This window comes from Alexandromys fortis, unplaced genomic scaffold, assembly GCF_014885135.2.
Source record: "Alexandromys fortis isolate MF-2015 unplaced genomic scaffold, M_Fortis_MF-2015_v1.1 scaffold_149, whole genome shotgun sequence".
NCBI classification, from domain to species: domain Eukaryota; kingdom Metazoa; phylum Chordata; class Mammalia; order Rodentia; family Cricetidae; genus Alexandromys; species Alexandromys fortis.
The window spans coordinates 1,803,302-1,828,620 of record NW_026068025.1 but is presented as its reverse complement, the minus strand read 5'-3'; the positions used below and the strand labels follow the sequence as shown (position 1 = coordinate 1,828,620).

At 45.3% G+C, this 25,319-nt stretch overlaps 1 protein-coding gene across 2 annotated transcripts; it reads right to left on the bottom strand.

The window, feature by feature from the left end:
- Positions 1 to 3,962: 3,962 nt before the first annotated feature.
- Alkbh5 (alkB homolog 5, RNA demethylase) lies at positions 3,963 to 25,023 on the bottom strand. Of its 2 annotated transcripts, none has more exons than XM_050163610.1 (4): positions 24,115 to 25,023; positions 16,548 to 16,628; positions 9,133 to 9,288; positions 3,963 to 8,245 (listed from the first exon to the last, which is right to left on the bottom strand). In XM_050163610.1, the coding sequence occupies exons 1-4, from the start codon at positions 24,885 to 24,887 to the stop codon at positions 8,068 to 8,070; spliced, it is 1,188 nt and encodes a 395-aa protein (XP_050019567.1). In that variant the 5' UTR covers positions 24,888 to 25,023; the 3' UTR covers positions 3,963 to 8,067. The 2 variants fall into 2 exon arrangements, 1 of the variants encoding a protein (XP_050019567.1); XR_007595629.1 differs by lacking the exons at positions 3,963 to 8,245; positions 9,133 to 9,288 and adding exons at positions 9,295 to 12,571; positions 12,603 to 13,457.
- Between the last annotated feature and the right edge of the window lie 296 nt (positions 25,024 to 25,319).

Here is a 25,319-nt window from a genome sequence, read left to right as displayed (position 1 = left end):
AGAGAGAGAAGGAGAAGGGCTGGGTGCACAGTTCACAGCTCAGTTGATAGGATACTTTCCTAGCATGCAGGAGGGTCCAGATTTAATTCCCAGCACTAAATGTACTGGGTGCTAATAAATGCTTGTAATCTCAGCACTCTAGGAGTTTAAAATCCAAGCCTACAGAGCAGGTTTAAGGTAAGAATACATGCCTACTGTACATGAATTGCTGGGTGTCATCTCTGGGACCACACGTTGCAAAATGATAAACATAATCACCGTCTCCTGCTAGCAACTGATCCCACTGAAGTGAGGGCTGCCAGGGTCTGGGGACTAGGGATGTCCCTCAGCTAAGCTAGCACACTCTAATGGAGTTCTCAGGGACAGGCACCTTAGGAAATGCATATCATCAACTTTAGTCCTTGTAGGAACAACATCCCCTCCACTCTAAAGAGAGTAAATGGAAACGGGCAGTGGTGGTGCGTGACTTTAATCCCAGCACTCAGGAGGCAGAGGCAGGCGGATCTCTGAGTTCAAGACCAGCCTGGGCTACAGAGTGAGTTTTATGATAGCCACAGATACACATGGAAACCCTGTCTTCAAAAACAAAAGAAAAAAAAACAACAAAATAAAACAAAAACAAAACAAAGAGGGGGAGACCTAGGATAGAGAAGCAACTCGGTCCGAGGTTACCTTGGTCTACTTCCCTGCAAAGCAAAGAGGAGAGGGTGATTCCTAAGTGGCAAGGAGGAGGTTCCAAGGAGCAGAGAAGGGCAGGGGAAAGGCCTGACAGTTATTTGGCTCAGCTTTACAGGGGCTGCCTAACCCACACCGGCAGCTTCTTCCAGGTGGTGTCTGGAGGCCTGGCAGGACTAGAATTCCTGCAAGCGATCCAGGAAGGGTGGGTTGGGCTGCGTGTGAGAGCGCATGAGAGGACGAGGGGGACACGGGCTGGGTCAGCAGGCCAGCCGGAGGGCAGCAGTTGAGTACCCCATTCTCCCAGGCATGCAGATAGGAGGGCACACCTGATACGGTGGCATACTCCAGCCAGAGGCAGTATGGGAAAGAAAGGCTGGGGTGGGACATCCTCTCTGTCCTCACTTTACAGAGTGGGGAAATGGGCTCTCAGAAGGACCTTACCAAGGAGGATGGTGAGTCCCAGGCCAGACTGGAATAGATCCTGAGCCTCTGTCTTGAATTTCACCCTCCCCTACAAAGAAAAGGTCAAAGGTAGATAATTCAGTCATCCTTCTCCTCGGGTAGGATTCAGCTTGACATAGGCACTGCCTGGATAGTGCCCATTTATCATTAGTGCCTGCACCTGTAGGCACACGTGTATGCGTGCGTATATTTACGATGCAGGACTAGGGTACCAAAAGACAGCTGTGTGGAGTCAGCTCTTTCCTACCTTGTATTTGGGTTCTGGAGCTCGAACTCAGATGGGTGCTCCTAGCTTCTGAGTTGATCTTTATTTGACTCATGCTGTGAGCAAGCCCTAAGGACTGGGACGCATCGCTTGGGAGGGCAGCTTTGAGGCTGCAGGGGCTGGGTGTTGGGTACTATCACAGGGCTGCTGGGAAGTGGGGCTGTACGCTTCACTCCTGTCTGTGATCCAGGTTCTAATCAGGCACTACCCCTGCCATCTCCCCTCTCAGACCTTCATTTTCTCATCGCAGAACAGAGGGAGAGGGGCAGTATTTCCCCCTGGGATGCATCGCTTGGGAGAGGGGCAGTATTTCCCCCATTTCACACTTAGCACTTACTCTATGCAGGCAACTATTCCTTTGAGGCTACACTCTTTATTTTATTTTATTTTATTTTTGAGACAGGGTTTCTGTGTAGTGTTGCAATTAAAGGCATGTGCCACCACCACTCTGCCTAAGGCTACACTCATTGCAGCCAGAGAGGCTGTCACTTGCCCACCACCCAGCTGTAGATTTGACTCTAAGTGTGATATTAGAAGTTGTGGTGAGACTTGAATGGGACAAGTTAAGGAGGGAGCCTCCTCGCTCACAGTGAAAAAGAGGAAAGGGTAGAACGTGGGAGCTGCACAGCACACTCTGGGAAGCCAGTAGTAAGAGGCACCCCCCAGTAACCAAGGAGCCTGGGTCCTGCCAGAGAAAGCCGGAGCGGTGCTTCCTGAAGCAGGAGATGCGGTAAGTACACAGCTTCCCTAGGATAGGGGGACCCATGTTGGAGGCATTCTTCACAGTTCTGTCCACAGCTCATGGGACATCTTCTTGTCCCCATAATACAAGCACTAGCCACAAGGCCCCTGGCTGTGTAGGACAGAAGCAATGGTCAAGCCCAGACAGTTTATATGACCTCTGGGTACTTGGTATTCCTTGGAGCCCAAGGAGCAGCTAGACCTGGGTTTAGATGCGGGAGGACTGGCTGTAAAACACCATCACTTGGGCTCTGCTGCCACACTAAGGGCATAGGGAGAACTGCAGCAATCAATGTCCGGTATGGGGCTGGTAGACGTCAAACCCTATAGGGCTCCAGGGCTCCAGCACCCACCCACACATCTGGGGTCCTCAGATTGCTGGCTTTACACTTCCTCGGCACTTGCCAGTGCAGTGGCTTTCCTACTAATTTTGATTGTCTTCCCAACAGCCATAGAATCCTCAGTCCACATCTGTCAAAAGCCTCCAAATGGGAACCCTGCTATGATCTGGAGGTAGCTGCAAAACTCAACTGGCAAAGTATCGTGTTTTAGAGAATGTAGCTCAGTGAGAGAGCACTTGCCTAGTACATATCAAGTCTTTGGTTCAATCCCTAGCACCAATGAGTAAATAAAGTGTGTGTATATAAACCAGATTTATTCTCACAGGCTTCCTGCGCCAGTTAAAACAGCAAAAGAAAACTGGGGACTGAGACTGGACTCAGTATTATTGTTTTTTCCTAGCATATTCCCCTTTCTAGGTTTGGTCCCCAGCACTGAGGGAGGAGGGAAGAAAAAATTATATAAAATTAAAGTTACAAAGGTGGAGTGATGGCTCAGTGGTTGAGTGTCATGAGGGAGCTGTTTGTTTGTTCCTGGTCGCCCAGAACTGAAATAATCACTCAGAAGCTGTGTTATTTAAATCACTGCTGGGCTATTAGTTCTAGTTTCTTATTGGCTAACTCTTACATATTAACCCATCTCCATTAATCTGTGCATCACCATGAGGTTGTGGCCTACCAGCAAAGTTTTAGCCTGTCTTTCGTGGGCGGTGGCTCCATGGCTTCTCCTTAATTCCACCCTCCTTTCTCCCAGCATTCAGTTTAGTTTTCCCCACCTAGCTCTGTTCCCCTATAGCTCTGCTATAGGCCCAAAGCAGCTCCTTTATTTATCAATGGTAATCACAACATACAGATGGAAAACCCACATCAGTTGAGAACACTGGATGCTCTTCCAGAGATCCTGAGTTCAGTTCCCAGCAACCACATGGTGGCTCACAACCATCTATAGTGGGATCTGATGCCCTCTTCTGGAATAAAGGCATACATGCAAATAGAGCATTCATATACTTAAGTCTTTTAAAAATTGAGAAAATTGAAATTATATTAAAAACTAAGATACTAATATTCAAAAGTAAAGATTTTCCATTCACATTTACTATTCTTTCCCCTGGAACCCATGATCCCCCTGCTTCAGTTTCTGAGTGCTGGGATTATAGGTGAACACTAGCTGCACAGTGTTCTCTAAGATCTTTTTTTTGGTCTGTGTACGGTGTTGGGGATTGAACACATGCTATGTTAGCAATCTATCCATTTCTCTGTAATACCCAGCAAACAAGGAACTCAAACAGCCTGGTTAAAAACAGAAACCAGGGCCTGGATGGGTTCTCAGGACAGCTCACATCTGTTATCCCCAGCTCCAGGGGCTCTATTTACCTCTTCTGGCCTCCTTAGGCACCTGCACCCATGTGCATAAGCCCTCACTAGACATGCACAACTAAAAACAACTTCTTTAAAGAACTCAAACAAAACAGGTGAAATTAATTTAAATAATGTATTTTATTCAACTCAGTATGTCCAAAATAGTATTTCAACATGTAATCAATATAAAGTTATCAATTATCTATTTTACATTCTTTTTTCATACTAACTTCAGTTTCTGGGTGTGTATAAAGCATATCTCAATTGAAACTAGCCACATTTCAAGTGCTCAGAAGGCAGAGTCCAATAGTTCCAGATTGGACAGCATAGGTCTAAATTTAAGAAAGCAATGAACTGCTGGGGGCAAAAGGCCTAGAATTCACAAGGCCCTAGGCTTGATGGCCAGCACTAAAGAAAAAAAAATGCAAGCAAGCAATGGAGTAAATATTATGATCCAGATTCAATTTTAAAATAGTGCTGAGGCTGAGAAATTTTAATCCAATCAATACAATTTCTTTGAGGGATCAACAGGTCACAAGTTTTGTAACAAGTTTTGAAGAAATAGCAGGTGGTAAGCTGCACAGTGGCCCCCAAGGCTCTTAGGTCCTAGCTCTTGGAAGGCATACACTGGCTTCCACAAGGAGTTGTGTAGATCAGTGGTAGAGTCCTTGCCTAGCACTGGGTTCCATCCCTGGCACTGCCACAATAAGAAAGTGGAGGCCATGTAGCTGTGGATTATGTGGGTGTTCCTGTAACTAATTACGATGCCCAATTAAGACAGGGACAGAAAATGTGTGCAGTGGCAGGATTGCCAGTTCAAGGCTAGACTGGGCTAGAGTGAGACCCTGTCTATACAAACACACACACACACACACACACACACACACACACACACACACACACTGGGGTGGGGGGTGCAGAGAGGCACTGAGAAGTATGTAGCATACAAAAGAGGCCATGTGACTATGGACCTAGAGAACTTGCTTCTTGACTGGCTAGAGCCATCCCAAGTTGCAAGCAGCAAGAATCGGTTTCCTACCAGAGCCTCAGAGGATGACCCAGTTTGTTTTTGTTGCTTTGAAATAGGGTCTCACTATGTAGCTTCGGACCAGAGTGACCTCAAACTTGCAATATTCCTATGGCTTCTGCTGGGATTATAGACAAGTACCATGCTTAGCCATTCACTGTGCTTTCTGAGACAAGGTCTTGCTTTTTAGCCCAGGCTGGCATTGAACTTTTAATCCTTCTGCCCCAGACTCTGCTGGAATTATAAGCATGCACCACCTTACCCAGCTAATTCTGTTGCTTTAAGCGCTCTCAAGTTTGAAGTAATGTTTTGGAAGCAATAGAGAACTAAGACAAACTCATAAAATGCATCTCCTTCACATGGTATCTGAATTACAACCAGATAGATGATGAATGAATCCCACACTTCAACAAAATGTCAAAGTGTTCTGTGGGCAACAATAGCTATAGAGATTTACAAGAACACTGTACACGTTATTTACACTTACAGTTAATGGGCTCTACCTGCTGTTGTATTTACACATCATAGAACACCTTATGTGCACCTAACCATGTCATATTCAGGTTTCTCTCCTGCACTGAGCCTGGCCTATGGGATACTTTATTTTTCTGAACTCTCTAGACCTGTTTCCTCCTCCATGCAACAGGGCTAGAGGAATGGGATGAGTTCCTAGGTGGTCAGGGCTGGTACCAGTAACTGTTGGAGCAACTATTATCAAACAGGAAGGCTGAGACAGGCAGGGGCTGATGGACCAAAGCTCTTGGCCCAGTGTCATGACAGAACAGGCAAGATTCAAAGAATCAGGTGTGGGACTCTGAGAAACCTGCTTAAGGCTATTACTTCATGCAGATGGGGGTACTATCCAAGTACAGACTGAAACCTAGGAGGTCCCTAGGCCAAGAGTCTCTCCCACCCGTTTGCCCCTAGGGCAAGGTGCCCAAGCATGGAGTGGGACCACTTCTGCAAAATCATGGTTGGGATGACATTTGGTGCTTTCCTCAGTTCCACTGTCATCCCAGTCCACTGCACAGATCATAAAGAGGCCTGGTCAGTCATTCTATGGGCAGTGAAATGGCTTGACCAAGAGTCCACATTGGCAGTCTGACCAAAGTGCTCAGATCACTGGAGCAGAGCTGGGTAGACAGAGATAGTTGGCAACGCCTTGGGATCTACATCACTAGGGATCCCAATAGACTGGGGTCCACTAAGGCCCAGCCTCATCCTCTCCTATTTTGTCTACCAAGTTTCCAGTCAGGGAGCTCAAGAATCTGGCTACTGAGTCTAAGAATTGTTGTGTCATCTACCAGAGTTCCCCTCTCCCCACCCCAGCTCCATTTGTGGCATTTGCACTAGTCTGCGGCCTCTCTATTGGGCCAGGGAGAGGGTGTAGTTTCTAGAATTCAACAAGGTGTGTCCCTGGTCACCTGGTTTATGAAGACCACCCTCCTTGAAGGGGAGAGGGCAGTGAGTAAGGGCAAGTCCACTTTTAGCCATGAATCAAGAGGGCCAATATTAGTGGCCACTGTCAGAGTACTGGAAGGAATAAATTCGACTTCTCCAAATCCAGTTGGAAGGTTAAAAAAATAAATTAAGGGACAAACCAAGGTCAAGCTTTCTCTTACCACAGCATCAGACAATTTTTTCAAAATATATTAGATTTGTTTTTTATTGTAGAGCACACACACATATTAGGGCAAAGTGCTGCACACACAACTACAAATCATTTTTTGAGGGAAAAGAGCAGTAAAAAAACAAAACAAAAACAAAAATAAAACAAAAACATCCCAAAACCACATCAGACCTGCAACTGCTTCAGTTATGCAGTCTCAACTTGAAGACTCTCTACATTGGCAAAAGAATTCTGACCCCAAAGAAGGATTTCCTGCTGGCTGGCTGTTCTCCATCTCTGCAGCCATTGAGGCCCGAGGTCAGGCCTCTGTGCACCTCTGGAGTGGTGGTGGCATGGTTGCTCAGAAGGCCTGTTTTTGGCAGGCTCAGTCCTTGTCTGGCTGCCAAAGACAATCTTAATGAACCTGCATCAGCAAAACCCTACAGCTTTCCAGGATCTGAGCAGGCCAAAAGTGTCAAAGATTTTAACTTTCTATTATTTTCAAAGTTCCTTCCTCAGCACCCATGCCCCCGAGGCAGACAAAGTACCAACCCAATATGCAGGTCTAACTTCTGGCCTTGGATATAAGCTATACGTGGACAAGAGAGGACGGACACACCTTCTTAGATAGATGATATAGGGGAAAAAAGAACCAAGATGGCCAACTGAGGAGAAAAGAAAAGGAGAAAGCCAAGAGACTAACGGGAGGGGAAACACTTCAGAACAAAAGAAACAAAGCCCTACCACACACCCCAAGTTCCCATAACCCAAACGCTAGACTGGAAGCAAATCAGTTCCTCTAGCTAGAAACAATTCCTACAAATGACCCACTGCAGCAAGTCTAACTGTCCCATACAACCACACACATATGCCTAAAAGGAGCAACCCAGCAAACAGGTATGCTCTTGGCAAGAGGTCAGGACCACTGTGCTAGTCTCTTGACCACCTAGGACTGGTGGGCAGAGCAAGCTGGAGGGCATGCAGGAAGCCTGGGGACTCAGAAATGGGATGGCAGGGGCTGGTACTGTTTGAGCCCCATATCCAGCCAACCTGAACAGTGGGGAAAACAGGGTATTTGCATGAGCTTCCAGAACCTGGACAGCAGGTGAGATGTAGGGGCAGCAGGCCCAATGCAGGACCTGTATGGCTCCAAGAGACCTCATCCAAGCATGAGCATCAGTGGAAGAAAAGGGCTGGCAAAAGAATCACCTTTGTTTAAAACACTGCAAAGATTTACATGTAAAGCCCAAACAAGAATTCCTTAAACAAAACATTTTGTGTGTTTAAATAAACCTAGTCTGACACATTTCCACTTGAAGACAGCTGTCCCCACTGTCTCGACTGGCTACTCTGGTATGAGTGTTCCCCTACAGAAGCTAACAGCCTTTTCCATCAAGGAGAAAAGCCAAGAACATAAGAACCCAGGTCTTGCGCCAATTCTGTTCTTTAGCCTTAATAGGCAACAAAGCAAGGAAAACGTATATAGGACCAAAATAACAAACAACAAAGAAAAAAAAAACACTCAAACGAAACAGAAGATGGGGCAGCTACATCAGGATTAGCCAGAGTTCCAGGTGGGCACAGGGCCTCAGTGTCTCCGCATCTTCACCTTGCGGGTGGGGCTGCTTGCTGCCTCTGGGCAATCTTCCGATGACTCATAGGACTTGCGCCAATAGTTCTCAGAGCTAAAGCTACCCCTTCGCCGGTGTGTGGGCAGAAGCACAGACCGCCGGTTTTCTTCTTTGTCCATCTCCAGGATCCGGGGTCTGCAAACAGTGAGAACAAGCTGTTACCAGAGAAGTCAAGAGTGGTCTAGTCTTGCCACCAGTGTAGGGGATTCAGAAGGCCCCCATTCTTGGATTGTGTTACTCTTCTCAGTAGATCTGAATCCAGATGTACTAACAGTATTGGGGCCTGCCCACTAAGTGATAGTGACCAGTCCTTTTCTTGGGAATGTCTCTTAGTTACCTTGTAGTGTATGCTTATTTCTGACTTTGGTGCTCAGTAACCTGTCAGGTCTGCTGGGCTGGGCTTTTATTACCTCAGGTTCAAACCTCTGCAGGGTCCTGCCATGTACTTCTACTTTCTACTCTCCTGTTTATAATCACCCCTGCAAACCCTGGAACCCCCTGTCTCTGGAACCAACATGCTAAACAGATCTTTCCTACAACACCCTTCACACAGCTTTCTCATCCTTCTGGTCTTTTTTTTTTGAGGCAGAGTTTCTGTGTAGCCTTAGCTGTCCTGGAACTTGCTCTGTAGACCAGGTTGGCCTCAAACTCAGAGATCCGCTGGCCTTTGCCTCCTAAGTGCTGGGATTAAAGGTGTGTGTCACCACCGCCCAGCCCCTTCTGGTGTCATTTTAAACATTACCCTTTCAGAAACCCTCCTCAAGAGATCCCTAGTTCACTTCTAAGTGCCAAGATGCTCTCTTAACACCTAAGTATAAACCTACAAATGAGTGTGCCCAGATGGAACTGAACAAGGCACGTCACGGAACATTTCTCAGAATTTCTGCTGAATCCCTTCTTCTAAGGGGATTATGTACTACTAATGGACAAGGATTTGAAGGAATGGACAACCTCAGGCTCCCAACCAGCCTTGAGGTAGACCATCAGCTGCATTGTTGGTCTTTGTTGAGGGTTCTAAGTACCTGTGGGCTGCATCAGGGTCTGCCTTGCGGTGGGACCTTTTGGGTTTCAGCGCAGGGTCTCTGCTGTTTCCTGACAGGCGATCTGAAGCATAGTTGGGTGGCAATGTGGAGCTGCTCAGGGATTTTGTTTCCAAACGCGGTGCATCTAATCTTGTCCTGCAAAGGAAGCACACACAGGATCTCAAAAGCTCCTCTGGTAATAAGTCCCATGAGAAAAGATCTATCTCCGGCAAAGACTGGATTGGCCTGCAAACCAGCAGTCTGTGTTCTGTGCCTTGATCTCTTTGTGGTTCAACTAGATATTGGTCTAGTGACTTCCTGAGAATCTTTCTCACTTTCAGGTCTAGAAGTGGAGAATGGGAATAACTTTTGTTTAGGTACCTCCAATGTGTGCTATGCCTGCAGACAGACCTCAGGGCACTCTCTGATGGAGATACTACCAACCAATGATCTTTAAGGGGTGGGATCAGGTAAAGGTGTGAGAAAAATAGCCAAAGTTTGTTCTCTCTGTGGTTCCTGCACTATACAACTGAGCTTGGGACTTCTCATTCCTGTTTTGTGAGTTTGCCCCTTATAATAAAGAAAAATATGATAGGTCTATCTTTTTGCTAGCCTAGTTTTTTCTCGACCCTAGATAATTCAACAACTCTCAGCCACAGAAGGCAGCATTGCAGTCAGACTTGCAGTTTCTCTAGGAGCATCTACCCAACCCTCCAGTGGATTGTGGATACACCAGAACAGATGCCCTCATTCCTAGAGAAGAGCTAGAGAAAAGGAGACCTACCCTAGTTTCTCAAAGACACAGGGTCTTCATGAAAGCTAAGTGGTAGAGCCTTGAAATGGAGAAAAGTCTACTCTACTCTACACTCCCTCCACCACATCGACTTAGCAGTGGCCCTTTGGGGAATGTTAAACAATCAGAGACCAAAAGGGCTTCTGTTTATTTAATAACAATACATAATAATATATAACAAATATTAGTATATATTTATGAGATAATATATCATATATAATAAACAAATAATATTTATATTTTTATTAGTATATGAATGTGTTGTGGGGGTATCTACAGGTATCCGTGGAGACCAGAGAAGTTAGTTAGATCCCAGCAAGGTGTCTAAGGCAGAGAGGCAGTGTTCATTGTGATGGAGCAGAGTTGCCTGGTGGGTAGCACAATACTGGGAGAGGGGGAAGCAGTCTACATTCACCATAATCCACAAGTAGCAAGGGTCTCTGTGGGGGCAATAGCTTAGGCATGGTCAAGGCTAGGGAAACCAAGATCTAGCCACTCATACTCTCCTGAGGAACGGAGCAGAGCACATCTACCACACACTAACTAGGGTGGGGTCCCCTGCAAACATCTGGCTCCAATGGTAAAATAAGCCATTGAACTCAGGCTCCTACAACTTGTCATATGTGAATCCCACACCCCATTGATCTCAGTGGCTTCCTATATCCATCCAGGTTTGTATCAATCTCTAACTCATTTCTAGTCTGTTCCAGCATAATGGATGCCTCAGAGCTTGTGCTCCCTCTCTTTTTATTATGAAACTGGGGTCTCAGACATGCTATGCAAGCCTCTAGCATGGAGCTACATCCCTAGCCCAAAGAGCATCTTTGGTCTTTGGCCAAATTACCTCAGACCCCAAGACTCAGACACTTCTGTCCTTGGATGAGGCCCAAACTTTTTGAGCACATCACATGCGTCTTGATAAAGACTCTCGACTTGCCCCTCCCCGTGAGCATTCAGTGACTAACTTCCCCAAAAGACACATAGATAAAGAGATCACTCAGGAGTGACCTGAGAGGTCAGATGGCTGTTAGATATGGCCACTAGATGCAGACACAAACACAGACACGGTCATGGTAAATTGGTACTTCCCGATTACAGAGAGTGGAAAACAAAAGGGACATCATTAGAAACAGATCAGAAGAAGCTTGGTGCACGAGGGCTGAGGGATCCACTGGCTCACGAGACTTGGAGATATAGAGGCAGCTTTACAAACAATTGTCACTTTCACAAGAATGTTAAAAAAAAGAGTCCAAGAAGTCAGATATACTAAGCCTTCCCTTATTCTCACACTAAAGTGGATGTAATTAATTTTGATTTTTTTTCCCCCAGTGGTCCCTTAGGGGACATATTCTGTCCTTTTCTATCAGTGTGTTCTCTGCTTTCTGCTGTAATGGCATGCAAACATAGAAAAAACTATGGGTGTCTTACGGTGCCTATGTTAGATGCCTATATATAATAAAAATGTGGTAACTAGCCAGAAATACCTGCTCAAAAATCATCCCAATTGCCAGGTGGTGGACATGGAGCTCTCCTTTAATCCTAGCACTTGGGAGGCAGAGGCAGGTAGATCTCTGTGAGTTCAAAGCTAGCCTGGCCTACAAAGTGAAATCCAGGACAGTCAGACTGTTACACAGAGAAACCCTGTCTTGAAAAACAGAAACAAAAAATAAAAACAAAAAGAATCATCCCAAGCAACTCACTTCCCCCTTCCAGAGCCATACCTCCTACTCTTATAGTCTATGAGCATGTGGCAGCAAGTCAGAGAAGAATACTAGGGTGCACACAAGGCAATCATGCAGATATTGGAACTCAGTCTGCAAACTAGGCTGGTCTTGAACTCAGAGATCCACTTGCCTCTGTTTCCCAAGTGCTGGGATTAAAGGCCTGCACCTTTAAAACCCAGTGGATTTTGCTTTTTGTTTTTTTTTTTTTTTAATTTTATTTTTAATTTAGCAGTGGTGGCACATGCCTTTAATCCCACCACTTGTAAGATGGATCTCTGAGTTCCAGCTCTTACCATATCTTGCCAGCTCTTACTGATTTGAGCTGGTGTCAGAGCTACCAGGGGTCTATACAATCTTTATCTAAACTTCAACAAGATTGACTTTACCCTGGACTAAAAGGAACAGGACAGATTCAATATCCAGAATCTACTCACTAGAACTTGGTCTCACCAAAAGACATTACAAGGTCTCTGGATAGTATCTAGATGTCCATGTCAGGGTGATGCTTAGTTCATCTTTTTACAAGACAAGTCCCAACAGATTTTCTAAAACTAGTCATTAGCAGTCCAAATTATTCTTCACTTGTCAACTGATGTCTCATTTGGCCTGGGTAGCAAACTAGGCCCTGGACACCCCTCTACTACCCCTGAAAATCAATTTGGAAATTCACAATAGACATGTATATAGGCTGTGACAGCTTAAAGAGGGGTGGCATGCTGAAGGGCTACAGGTGTTCTGAATGTCAAAATGGTCAGCACCAGGGCCATGAAGGATAGCTAGGTTAACCTGTGTTTACATGTAGGAAATTTTAGAGTGATGTGGGCCAAAACATGAACACGTTATAAAGAGAGGTCTTTCCAACAAAAGCCATTCTGTCACAGAACCAGGTTATAGTTCATCAACTGCATTAGGGATGTAGATACTTTAAGGTAGAATAAGATAAAGGGAAGAACCTCAAGAGACAGCTAGGGTGAGTACTTTAGAAAGACATCTAAACCGGGAATGGTGGCACACACCTTTAATAGTAACATTGGGGAGGCAGAGGCAGGTGGATCTCTGTGAGTCAGAGGTCAGCCTGCTCTACAGAATGAGTTCCAAGACAGTCAGGGCTGTTACACAAGAGAAACCTTGTCTGGAAAAATACAGACAGACATCTATGCCAATCCTTAGACTACCCTGGGTTGGCCGATGATGTTTACTATCATGGTGCATGTTGTATAGCATATATTATATACCATTGATATATGGTAAAAACAACACTTTGTTTCTGTGAGCTTTTTTTTTTTTTTTTTACAAAAATATAAGCCTTGTCCAAGTATAAGAAAAAACAGGAAAATCCCACTGCAACATTCTTTTGTTTGTTTTTCAAGACACAATTTTTCTGTGTAACAGTCTTAGCTGTCCTGGAACTCATTTTGTAGACCAGGCTGGCCTCGGACTCAGAGAGCAGTCTTGCCTACTTCTGCCTCCCCGGTGCCAGGATTCAAGGCATGCACCATCACACCCAGCTTTGCAACGTTCTATAAAATATCCTGCTAATTAAGTTTGAGAAATTATTATAGTTGTGAGGAGTAAAGTAACATGACAACTAGATATAACACAGGATGTACCTTGGATGAAAACAGCAGACACATGAGAAAATTAAGTAAACCTAAGTGTGATGGTTAATCTCAATCATCATTTTATTGAGATATGGAATCACCTGGGAGAGAGCCTTTGGGCATGGAGGCTTATAGAGGAGTATCTTGATTGAGTTGGGAAGACCTGCCCATTGTGGGTGGCACCATTCCCTTGGCTGAGATACTGGACTGTATAAAAAAGACAAAAGTGAGGTGAACACAGTCATTCATTGCTCTCTGCTTGCTTATTCTATATGAAATGTGATTAGCTACCTAAATCTACCACTAGGGCTTCCCTATCATGAAGGTCCATATCCTGGAACTGAGAACAGAAATAAAGTCTTTCTTTTTAAGTTACATTTGTCAGGAAATTTATTACAGAAACAGGAAAACTAAGATACTAGGTAAATCTAAAATTATGGATGATGCAGAGATCTCAAATTCCTAGGCATGCTAAAAAGGTGCTTTATCGCTGGCTACATTTCTAGCCACAACTGATTTATTTTCTTTTGTTGTTTGTTTTTAGAGAAAGGGTCTTGGTATAATGCCAGGTTGGTTTCCAATTCCTAGGCTCAAGTGCCTTGCCTCAGATTTCCAAGAAGTTGAGACTACAGGCTTATGCCAATGAATCTAGTATATCCAGTATACAGACAGTACTTACAAATCATCTATCTCTCTATACTGGGGATTTAACTCAGGGCCTGGATTGCCAGGTAAAAACTCTACCTATATCCTAAGCCCAGCATTTTTACTTTTTAGTTTGAGACAGGGTCTCACAAATTTGGCTCAACTGGCCCTTGAATGGTCTTTGTAGCCTACAGTCTACAAATCAAAAACTATCACAAAACCAGAGTATATAAAGCTAATTGTTTTTCTTTCTTTCTGAGACAGAGCTTCTCTCTCTTTTTTAAAATATTTATTTATTTATTATGTATACAATATTCTTTCTGTTTGTATGCTTGTTGGCCAGAAGAGGGCTTCAGATCTCTTTACAGATGGTTGTGAGCCACCATGTGGTTGCTGGGAATTGAACTCAGGACCTCTGGAAGAGCAGTCAGCGCTCTTAACCTCTGAGCCATCTCTCCAGCCCGACAGAGCGTCTCTCTGCAGCCTGGCTGTCCTGGAACTCACTCTGTAGTCCAGACTAGCTTAGAAATTAAAAGTGCCTCTGTCTCCCGAGTGCTGAGATTAAAGGCATACACCACTACTGCCCGGCTGCTAATTGCTTTTCTAGTTCTACGTGTGGCACTGATTTTTAATTGCTGGTGCTGGATAAGCACATAAAAATATAATTCAATAGCTAAAAGTATGATCCAGTATGAAGCTCCAGTTTCCATTCCGAATGCCTATTCTAACTATATATAAGTTCAGTGCCTTGTATAGTCCTTGGGCCTGGTTAAAAGCCAGAAGAGTGTTGGAGTCCCTGGGACTGGAATTACAGATGGTTGTGAGCAGCCATCTAGGTGTTGGGAATCCAAACCTAGTTTTCTGGAAGTGCTCCTAACAAATGAGCTAACTCTCTAGCCTTTTTGAGACAGAGTCTCTCCAGGTAGTCCTGGCTATCCTGGAGCTATGTGAACCAGGCTAGTTTTGAACTTATAGAGATCCACCTGCCTCTGCGCCACCACATTTGACTTACCTGTAACTTTTTTTTTTAAAAAGAAATAGCTTATTTTTATTTATTTATTATGTATATAACATTCTGCCTCCATGTATGCCTGCATGCCAGAAGAGGGCACCAGATCTCATCATAGATGATTGTGAGCCACCATGTGGTTGCTGGGAATTGAACTCAGGACCTCTGGAAGAGCAGCCAGTGCTTTTAACCTCTGAGCCATCTCTCCAGCCCCCCATAGAATTTTTTTAAAATAACAAAATATTCAAGATTTAAAAAGGCTTTGGGACAAACAATGTCTACCTCATCAAGCATAACCCGAGTCTGCACACTAGCCGTGCTTTGCTCACCTTTACACTTCAGAGACAGGGGCTGGGGGACCCAAGAGTTTGAGACCAGCCTGATTGTAGTGAATTTCAGGCCAGCCAGGGCAACATTGCATGACTCATCTAAAACAAAAACAAAACAAAAAACCCAAACAATCTACTCAACACAAAAGCAAGCAAGCAAGCACAAGCCTCATGTAAGCGAGGGTGGCCAAGAGCTCCTCTCCTACCTCTACTTCACAGGTGTCAACATTTCAAGAGTGCCTCACTATGTTTGACCAACTTTTCTTTTCTCTCTCTTTTTTTCTTCTCTTTCTCTTATTTATGACAGGTCTGCCTCCAAGTCCCAATTTTCTCACCTTAGTCTCTCAGATGCTGGACTACAGTTATTAGTGAGCTACCAAACCCAGCTAGAAGAGGGCAGGTTATTAATGTCTGTAGTATGTCCCTAAGGCTCTCTCAATAGAGGGGAAACAGCCACAGCTACAAGCCAGCTAAATACTACAGCCTAACCTATTCTTGTCACCTCTTCTCATTTCTAGCTCCTTCTGAAAGTGAAAGCCTAGGCATTTTTAAAGTAGGCTAAGGCACAGTCTAAAAATAATCATGGAAAGCCCATGTGATAAGTCAGAACGGGCGTGACTGCGTGTGCAAGGGTGTGAGGGTTCAGGAAAAAGTTTTCTCCAAATCTTGTTTCAAGCAAGACTATGCCCAAAGGACTAGGGATAACTCAAGATTAAGAGCATGCACTATTTTTGCAGAGAACCTGAGTTTGGTTCTTAGCATCCATGTCTGGTGGCTCACAACTACCTGGAACTCTAGAATCAGGGAATCTGACTCCCTCTTCTGGACTCCACAGACATTTACAAACCACATGCACATCCCCACACACTGATAACACACACATACATATATATAATTAAAAAATAAATCCTTGGGGCTGGAGAGATGGCTCAGTGGTTAAGAGCATTGCCTGCTCTTCCAAAGGTCCTGAGTTCAATTCCCGGCAACCACATGGTGGCTCACAACCATCTGTAATGAGATCAGGTGCCCTCTTCTGGCCTGCAGATATACACACAGATAGAATATTGTATACATAACAAATAAATAAATATTTAAAAAAAATCCTTAAAAGAAAAAAAAGTATGCCAATAAATACCAGGATCATTTCTATACATACTGAACTCCCTAAACAGTCTGAGGATATGAAAGAGAATTTGTGTCTTTCTGCTCTCCTACGTTACACAACGGCATGCAAGAAGTAGAGAGGTTAAGGTCCAAGAGGATTCAGACAGGCCTGTAGTTAAGGCAGAGGACGACAGACATGAAGGTACTTACTTCCTGAGAATGATGACCGCTCGGCGTTCTTTAATGTCCTGAGGCCGTATGCAGTGAGTGATTTCATCAGCAGCATACCCACTAGAAAGAAACAGAACATGTCACCAGTAAGAGAGTAGATAACACAACCAAAGTTCACGGGGGACAGGAATAGGCTGTCCTCTGCCTATTGAGAAGTTTAATAATCTACATGGAATGAAAATATGTTTAAGCTCTAAGAAGTGCCTGCCTAAAAATCATTAAAGGAAAAACCTGGCCCAGAAGATTCACTGGTCACTTAAGACAAAGTCTGAAGCAGGACTCTCTTAGCATAAACTAGAAAGAATCCTTTTCATCTGCAGCTCTTCAGGCTAGGGTGTAGTTCAGAGGTAAAGCATTTGCTTGGCATATGTGAGGCTCTGGGATTGATCCCCAGCACTAAAACAAATATAAAAACAAAGGAACTCTGGAGGCAATTGGAGCAAAGGGGAGATTCCTTGGTGAAGACAGAGGAAACCAAGGCAGCCACTGACAACACAGAAATATAGCGATCATAAGGCCCAACACAGAACTTTCCTACTTGGGGAAAAAACTTTCAAAAGCCTCTGGGGAGATCCAAAATTTTGAAGACAGCTATGTTTGGGATATTTTATGTTTTTTCATCATAATGAAATTTCCACTTAATGGCTAACAAATGTGGCTAGATGACTATTCTCAGCTGGCATCCCTCTGATTTGAAGTTCCCAGAATAACTCTGATTATAAGCCCCTCACATATTCTCAATGAGTACCCTAAGAGATAAGATACTCCCACCACTCCAAGTTACTCCACTGAGCTGCAAAGATCAACACAGCCAAACACCTGCCCAGCCTGGTACCAGGCCTGATAGAACAGCTTGCCTTCAAGCTTTCCCCTTTAGATTCCTAGCTGCTCCCGGGCCATATACCTTTTGTTTTGTTTTCATTCTTTTCAAGACTGTGTGTAGCCCTAGCTGTCCTTGAATTCACAGAGATTCCCCTGCCAAGGCCTCCCCACTGCCAATAACTATAGCCCAGACTGGTCTCAAACCCACACCAATACTCCTACCTCAGTCTCTTGAATGTTGAGATTTCAAGTGTGAGCCATGTTATTATCATTATATATTAATGACTACAGACTGGGCTGCAAGGTAGTTTTACATATTATGCACACACAGATCTTCTCAAAAAGAGCTAAGTCTAATGGCACATCTCAAAGGTCTGAATTTGTAGTACCAGCTACATGCAAGGGTTCCTGATGTTTAACAAATACTGTTTGAATTGGCTATTATAAATATGACCAAGGGTCCCGACTTCTTATTTCTAATAGAAAACCACTTTTCTTATAGCAGCTTGTAAACAAATCCAGATTGCTTGCCAAAGCTTGACTGCTTCCATGTTCCCTGCCCCATACTCCAAAGGGCTATAAAACAAACAAGCCATGCCCGGTTCCTGCCCTGAGCCAGGGAGCACTATACAGAACCACAGAAGTGACCTGGACATACCACTCCCCCTCTCTTTATATGACCCTATATTTGAGTCTTATTAACACCAGTTTTCTAGAATTTCCTATTATCTGTGATAGCCCACTGTTTCTTTCCTCTGGGAGAGGGAACTCACAAAGAAGTCTTTTTTTCTTTTTTTCGGTTTTTTTAGACTGAAGTCCGCCTGCCTCTGCCTCTCGAGTGCTGGGATTAAAGGTGTGCGCCACTACCGCCTGGGCAGAACCCAAAGTTTTCCTGGTGAACTTAAGCAGAAAATGCCCAGTCAAGACCACAAAAGTGCCTTTTATTCTAAGAACCCTACTTGCTACAGGCGACACTGAAAATCTCACTCTGCCAGACTGAAATGTAATACGCCCTGGGTTCAGTTCTACTCTTGATGTGAAGGGAAGTTCAATGGCTGCCTACTCCTGTTTTCACAGGAAAACAAAGAAGAATACCTTATGCTATCCAGCTGGTCTGTCTGAGCTTACTCCTCGCCCAGCAGCAATGCTTATTATGCCATCCATAACCATCAATTGACAAGACCTAGCTCTGTCCCTCACTAGTCCATCTATCTCCTCTCTCCTGGTAAAATTTCCCTAAGCCTCTGTCCCAACTGATTTCCTCCATGCTACCCAACCACATTATCCCATAACTCTACTATATTTGGAACAGAAATTGTGTTTTCCTTCTAAGACAACACTTTGTTTAAAGGTCTTACTCAACTCTCCATGGTGGACAAAAAAATTAAATGTGTGTTAATATTCCACACCAAAACAATCTATCACTTTGAAGCCTCTAATTTTTTTTTTTTCAAGACAGTGTTTCTCTATGTAGCCTTGGCTATACTGGAACCCACTCTACACCAGGCTGGCCTCTCAGAGATCCACCCTCCGCTGCCTCCCAAGTGCTGGGATTAAAAGTGTGCACCACCAATATCAGCCTGGAGCCTCTATTTTAAGATCATCAAAACAGATTGCAACGAGTCTTTCCTTAGAGGACTGTACACAAATGAGTCTGAAAAGCCATCACTAAGGAAATGTACAGAACTATGTATGTCTCTTCTGTGGACAGCCTTAGAGATGGAGTTGCTAAGGCTCATTTCCAAGATGGTCATCATTCTCAACTGTTCCATGTCTTGCATAGGCCAGGGCGGACCAAAAATTAATGAACTGGACAAGGTCACAGCCTAATGCTAACCCCCCTTTGATGGGCTACTTTCCTTAGGCAGCCCTCTTGATCTGCCTCATCATTGACAGGTTTGTAGGTAAAGGAAGCTGAGGGCTGGTGTTGGGGCAGGACTGTGAACTCAAGCCTCCAGAAGAAATGGCTTAACTTTAAAGAAGTCTTGGGGCTTTTGGGATAGACATATTTCAATTATGCACATAACAAAAATACTGACAGCAGTTAATCTCTTGAGACATTTTTAACTAAACGTCAAGAACTCAGTCTTATTACAGAGATTCAATCTTTTCAGATAATTCTAAAGCACCACTGGCTTCCTTTTTAGCAAAAGAGAAAAAAAGGACCACTAAGTAATTTGTCCATGGCTGGTGTGTACACACCTCCCAGCATTCACACTCATTGTTATACATAGGTCGTCCAGGGCTACATAGTGAAACCCCATCTCAAAAAATTTTTTGCTCATGTTCAAACAGCTAAAATAGTGATGCTGAAACTTCCACCAATTTTGCATAACCTTTTGTTTTTGGTAGCCAAATATGTTAAGTAAATTACAAGTGAGAGCAGAAAATCCCATCTGCGTTCCTTAGTAACTAGGTTTAATTTGTCATGGGGCCTTGCTGGCCTCAAAGAATATGAGAATAAGTACCAGTCCTATGAGACAGGGAGGGTTATAGCGTACTGAGTGTTGCACACTAACTGCTCAGGCTAAAATAGCCAGCCAGCCAGTCCTGAGATTTTTGTGGCCTGTTTATTCTTTGCTTATTCTGAGTTTCCGGTTTGAGACCACAGCTCCCAGCTAGCTGTTTCTCCTTTGCTACTTTCTGCCTTGTCAGGCCTGGCAACACAAAGGGAAGCCAATTTCAACAACCAACAGCCCTTCCAGAGGGTGTATAGCTCTTAAACAGGAAAATTTAAAACAAGGGGCAAGTGAGATGGCTCAGTGGACAATGGTTCTTTCTGCCAAGTCTAATCACCTTAGTGTGATACTGGGGACCCACAGGGAAAGAAACAACTCTAAGTTGTCCTCTGATGCATCATAAACACACAAGCACACACACAAATGTATATAATGAAAAAGCAATCAGAAAAAAGAGTGACAGCCCAGTACTTTTCCAAACTATTTTAAGCCACAAAGCTAAATTCTGCTTTCAATCAGCCAAGTGAGGTCAGTTATTAGCCCCAAACTTACAGGAATGTTATTAACCAGAAGAGTCAAAGACTAAGCTCGCCAGTACACAATGGATGGCGAGGTGAAGCAGTCAACCTAGACTGGTGGCCATGACCAAAGTCTCTGGAAAGGACTACAAAGTAGTGATTAAACAGTTCACAAGCAGTCAGCTTTCCAGGTGATTATTCTAACTAAAACAATTGGAGTCTGCTTTTTAAAATCTTTTATTTTAAAAATCACCTTATAAAGTAACGTATATATTGCTTTATTTGTGCATGTGTGTGGGTGCACATGCACATAGGAGGCCAGAGGTCAACTTCAGGTGCCATTCCTCAAGCATCATTCACCTTGCTTTTTTTGAGACAGGGTCTCTGACTGGCCAAGGCTAGGTTGGGTGGCTAGTGAGTCCTGTCTCCACTTCTCTGGCCCTGGGATTACAAGTGTGGGCCATCACATCTGGCCTTAAAGAAGGAAAAAAAAGGGCCGGGAAATTTCTAGGGAATCAAACTTAGGTCCTATGCGTCTAAGTACTAAAGTTCAGTTCACCAACTGAACTATTATCTCCAGTTTTGGGGTCTGATTTAACCTGCCCTATTCACTTTACAGAGTCAGGACAAAGAATGTGGAATGAACTGACAGGAAGAAAGTTTAACAGATTTCTAGAGAACAACATAAGAAAGGGACCCTTTCCATGCCCAAACTGGGAAGGTTACCTACAGTCAAAACCTGTCAGTTGGGTTTGGAAAGGAATGTAAAACACTTCTGAAGTGGTCTGTGAAGCCTTGCTCTAATAAAAATGCAGGTTTAGACATCAGAGTCAAATGTCTGCCACTAATCAAAATATGTGTTAAACACCAATAAACAATTTTGCCATGGTGCCTTTGCCAAATACAGACAAGTGAAAAGGGGGCATCTTTTTTGCCACTAGCAAGTGAAAGCAGCAACTGCTAGATTGCTAGAGTCCATCTACATCTACATTCATCCGTTTTCATCTAACCTGAAGCTTTAACACTCTCGCCTCTGCAAAGTGAACCCATCAGGAAACATGGAAAAAGCATTTGATGAGGGGCATTACTAACAAGCAGGTGCTCATTTAACTGCAAATCAAGCCAGCAGAAAGTATGTGGGCAGGTTCTTGAAGATTTAAATTAGCAGGTGTGTCCAGAACCCTAGAACAATAGTTCTCATGTGGGAATGAAGCTGTCCTACAACCCTCACCTGCTGGGACACCTGTCAATGTCTGGAGATGATTTTTTGTCCTGAAGTGTCATTGGTGTCTAGCAGATAAAGGACAGGGATGCTCCTATCCATTCTCCTCCACTGCATGAACAGCTCTCACCCAGAAAAGAACTTACAAGCTCCAAATATCAACAATAGTTGAGAAACTACTGTTATTACCAGGATAACCTCTACCAGAGTGGAACGCCACCTGCCTCACAGCAACAATGCTTACCAATGACTCTACATTCTAGTGCTGCGTTTGAAGCTCTGCTACCATGTGATTCCACCATTCTGGCTAATTTCTATTCATTCTTTAGTTCCAGCTTCCTCCCTCCCAAGAACTCCCAATATCTCAGTGAGTAAAATGCCCCCTCAACATACTTCTATAATTATCTTTCCGGATTCTGATGATCCACCTAGTCTAAAGCCTCTACTGAGAATGAACTATGTGAAGACTAGAGCCATGTTTCAAGGTTCACCAATTCCCTAGCACCTTTCCCAACCAGAGCAGGGGCTAGAGTACCTATCTTCTCATGTCACGCTATTAGACAACAAAATCACCACATTTAACTAAAAGACTTTAAAAGTTGGTACCATCTCTGATTAACAGCTAAGAAAGCCAGCTCTGAGAAGATACCTACAGGAGCCCAAAGAAAGCTAGCACTCTGAAAGCAGAGGCAGTAATAGTACTGAGTTGGGGGGCCAGCCTAGGCTACAGGGTGAGACTCTTGTCTCAAAAATAAATAAATAAACTCTCCAAAGTAAGCTGGATTCAAGGCCTGGGGCAGCACTTTTCAGGACATGGCTGCGCCTCCCACACTAACCCTTGGAGCCAAGTTCTGAATCCCCAAAGGGTTGGAAGGGACTGGGAAAGCTTTAGGACTTTACTACTGCAAAGTAAAGACAGTTTTCCTGCTGATGCAATCTTGTTAATCACTAACAGACCTGAACATTAAGAATTCTAAGTTCTGCTTTTGAATCTAGTGTGCTGTGTAGGGAGAGTCTCAAAGTGCCTGAGAATTCCCCATCAAGCAGCTAGTCATTGCCAAACTTCTAGACAACCTTAAAGGTGTATGACCATGAGGAAAATACCCCACTATATGACCAAATAGCCTTTGTGTGGAAGTCCGTTCAGCGCCAAGAAACTTCAACAAGGCAGAACCCCCAATCTTCCTTACACAGCAAGCTCCCTGGAAACCCTTTCTTTTGGAAGGTGGGTGGATCTTTTTGAGACAATGTCAAACTTAAGCAGTTCTCTTCCCTCAGTATATAAGTGCTGAGCGTAGAGGCACGCACTACCAGGCCCAGCTGGAAATCCCTTTTAAAAACATTTAGTCAAGACGTCCATCTGGAAGCGCCTATACACGTGAAACACTTGAAACAGTTGTAGTCTAGGCCTCATCTTGGGGATTAACAAAGTGCATTAGCCAGGCTTACCTTTTTTAGGGCTGGAAGGAGACAGCCCTCGAATAAAATTTCACTTCATATAAATCCCAGCAGTGTTCCAGCAGATGATTTACCCTGCTGGCCAGGGCACTGAGCTAATTCTTAGCAGGATCTGGGGCCCCAACTGGCCAAGAGCCTAAGATGTGGTCACCAAATCACAAGGCCAAACACCAGGTCAACAGACCAGCTGTATTTTGTTTTACTGATCCCAGTAACAGCTATGGCATTTCTACAAAGTGCCCACAGAGGCCCAAAACTAAGAGAATTTTAAGAGCGTGCTGTACTTTTATTTCTGGCTAAACCACTAAATTGTTCAACCCCAAGAAAGTAATTTTTTCCCGAGAATGGTGAAATCTGCCCCCCCCCTCCGCAACCCTATCAAAAAGCTTAAGGGCTCTGCCTGCATTTTCTATTAAGGAATCCACTATACTTTGTTAAACCACAAACAACGGAACAGAGAACACTTTTAGTTAAGCACAGGCTTTCTTTCTAAGATATGGAAATATCTTAAAGTCCAAATATCTTAAGTCCAAAATAGAAAGCGATCTGCTTAAAGCAACATGGAAAACACGAAGCCTTGAGTTCTATCTCTAGGCCTCACAAAAACCCGGCCAGTGTGTGCATCTGTAATCCCAGCACTTGGGAGGCGGAGGCAGGAGGAGACATTCAAGATCATCCTTCTTGGTGTAGAAAGTTGAAGGCTATCCTGGACTATCAGAGACCCCCATCTTCAACAACAAAAACAAAATGCAAAACAGGCACCATATACTTGGAAAACGGAGTTTTACTCTAGCCTTCAGAAAAGCCTCTCAGAATGGGGTTTTTATAGATGAATTCTCAGATAAACTACTGTGACCACTTCAAACCTGCCTGCAGGTACAGAATTCCGTACTGGGCTTATTCCGCTAAGAGTTTTAGACACAAGATTCCTAAGGTCTGCACGAAAAAGGATGAGTCAGAACCACAAAAAAGAACCGGCCACCCATCAGCTGCGGCTTCCGGGATCCGGCAGGGTAGGCTTAGGCGGCAGGGTGCAGGGCCAGCCCCTCCTCCCAGGTATGCGTTACCTGAGCACAGTCACGCTCCCCCTGCGCACCGGCAGAGAAAGCACAGGTTCCGACACCCGGATGGGCTTGAACTGGAACTTGCAGCCGAAGCAAAGGGCCGAGTCGCTAAAGAAAGACACGGACACGATCGGGCGCTCGAAGATGTGGATGGGGTCGACGTGGGAGACGATGCAGCCGCCAGGCTGGTAGTCGTTGATGACGGCGCTGTTGACGAAGCCCTCGGGGATGACGCGGTGCTCCACCAGCTTCTGGATCACCAGCTGATGCACCCACTCGGGGATCTCATCGACGTCGCCCGGCGGGTAGAGGCGCTCCTGTCCGGGCCCGCGCTTTTGCAGCTGGGCGCCGTAGGTGTAGCCCTCGCCGAAGAAGTACTTGTTGCGCAGGGGGGCCCGGTCCACGGTGTGCTCGTTGTACAGGCCCTTCTCGGCGCGGGACACCACCTCGTCGATGCGGGCCTCGATCTTGGAGCACTCGTCCTGGCTGAAGAGACGGATCTGCCGGATCCCGCTCTTCACCTTGCGCGCCTCCTCCTCCTTCTGCAACTGCTGCTCCTCGTAGTCGCTGCGCTCCGGGTCCGAGTCCTCCTGGTACTTCCGTTTGGTGGCCCCGGACACTGGGTACGGCTCGGCGGCGGCCGCGGCAGCGGCGGCGGCGGCCACGGCGGCGGCTGCAGCCGCGGCGGCCTCCCGGCTGCCAGCCTTGTAGTTGTCCCGGGACGTCATGGACTTGAGCTTCTCACGCAGGTCCGTGTAGCCGCTGGCGGCCGCCATAGCCCCCGCAACTCAACTCTAGGGTCCTCCGGGGCGGCCCGGCATGGCTCTAAGGGGACGCGCCCGGGGGGCCCGAGAGGGAAGCGGGGGGTTCCCTCAGTGCCAGGCCGCCATGCGTGGCCCAAGGAACCAGCGGGGGCGGGGGCGTAGAGGGGCCGGGAAAGGGTCGAACCTCAGCAGCGGCCGGTCATGCAGCACAAGCGACAGCGAGGCGTCTTCCTTCTCCACCTTCTCCACGTCCCGAGAAGCAAGGGCGCCGGCAGCGCCTCATGCCGTGGAGGGCGGGCTTCGGCGAAGACTCCGGGTCAGACCCTCAGACGCCCTGCCCGGCCCGCACTTTAAAGCTCTCCTCACGACGTCACCGCCTGCCCGCCCGACCTCCGACAGCGCCGCTCCTTAGCGGGCTTCTCGCGGCGCCTGCGCAGTGCCAGC

Bases quoted from the DNA above. Each gene is read 5' to 3' on its own strand.
- Alkbh5 (XM_050163610.1), bottom strand. From the start codon at position 24,887: ATGGCGGCCGCCAGCGGCTACACGGACCTGCGTGAGAAGCTCAAGTCC. The intron at 16,629-24,114 runs GTAACGCATACC...GTTTCTTTCTAG, and splicing joins GGGAGCGTGACTGTGCTCAG to TGGGTATGCTGCTGATGAAA. The intron at 8,246-9,132 runs GTACTTAGAACC...CACTGTTTGCAG, and splicing joins GACCCTGATGCAGCCCACAG to ACCCCGGATCCTGGAGATGG.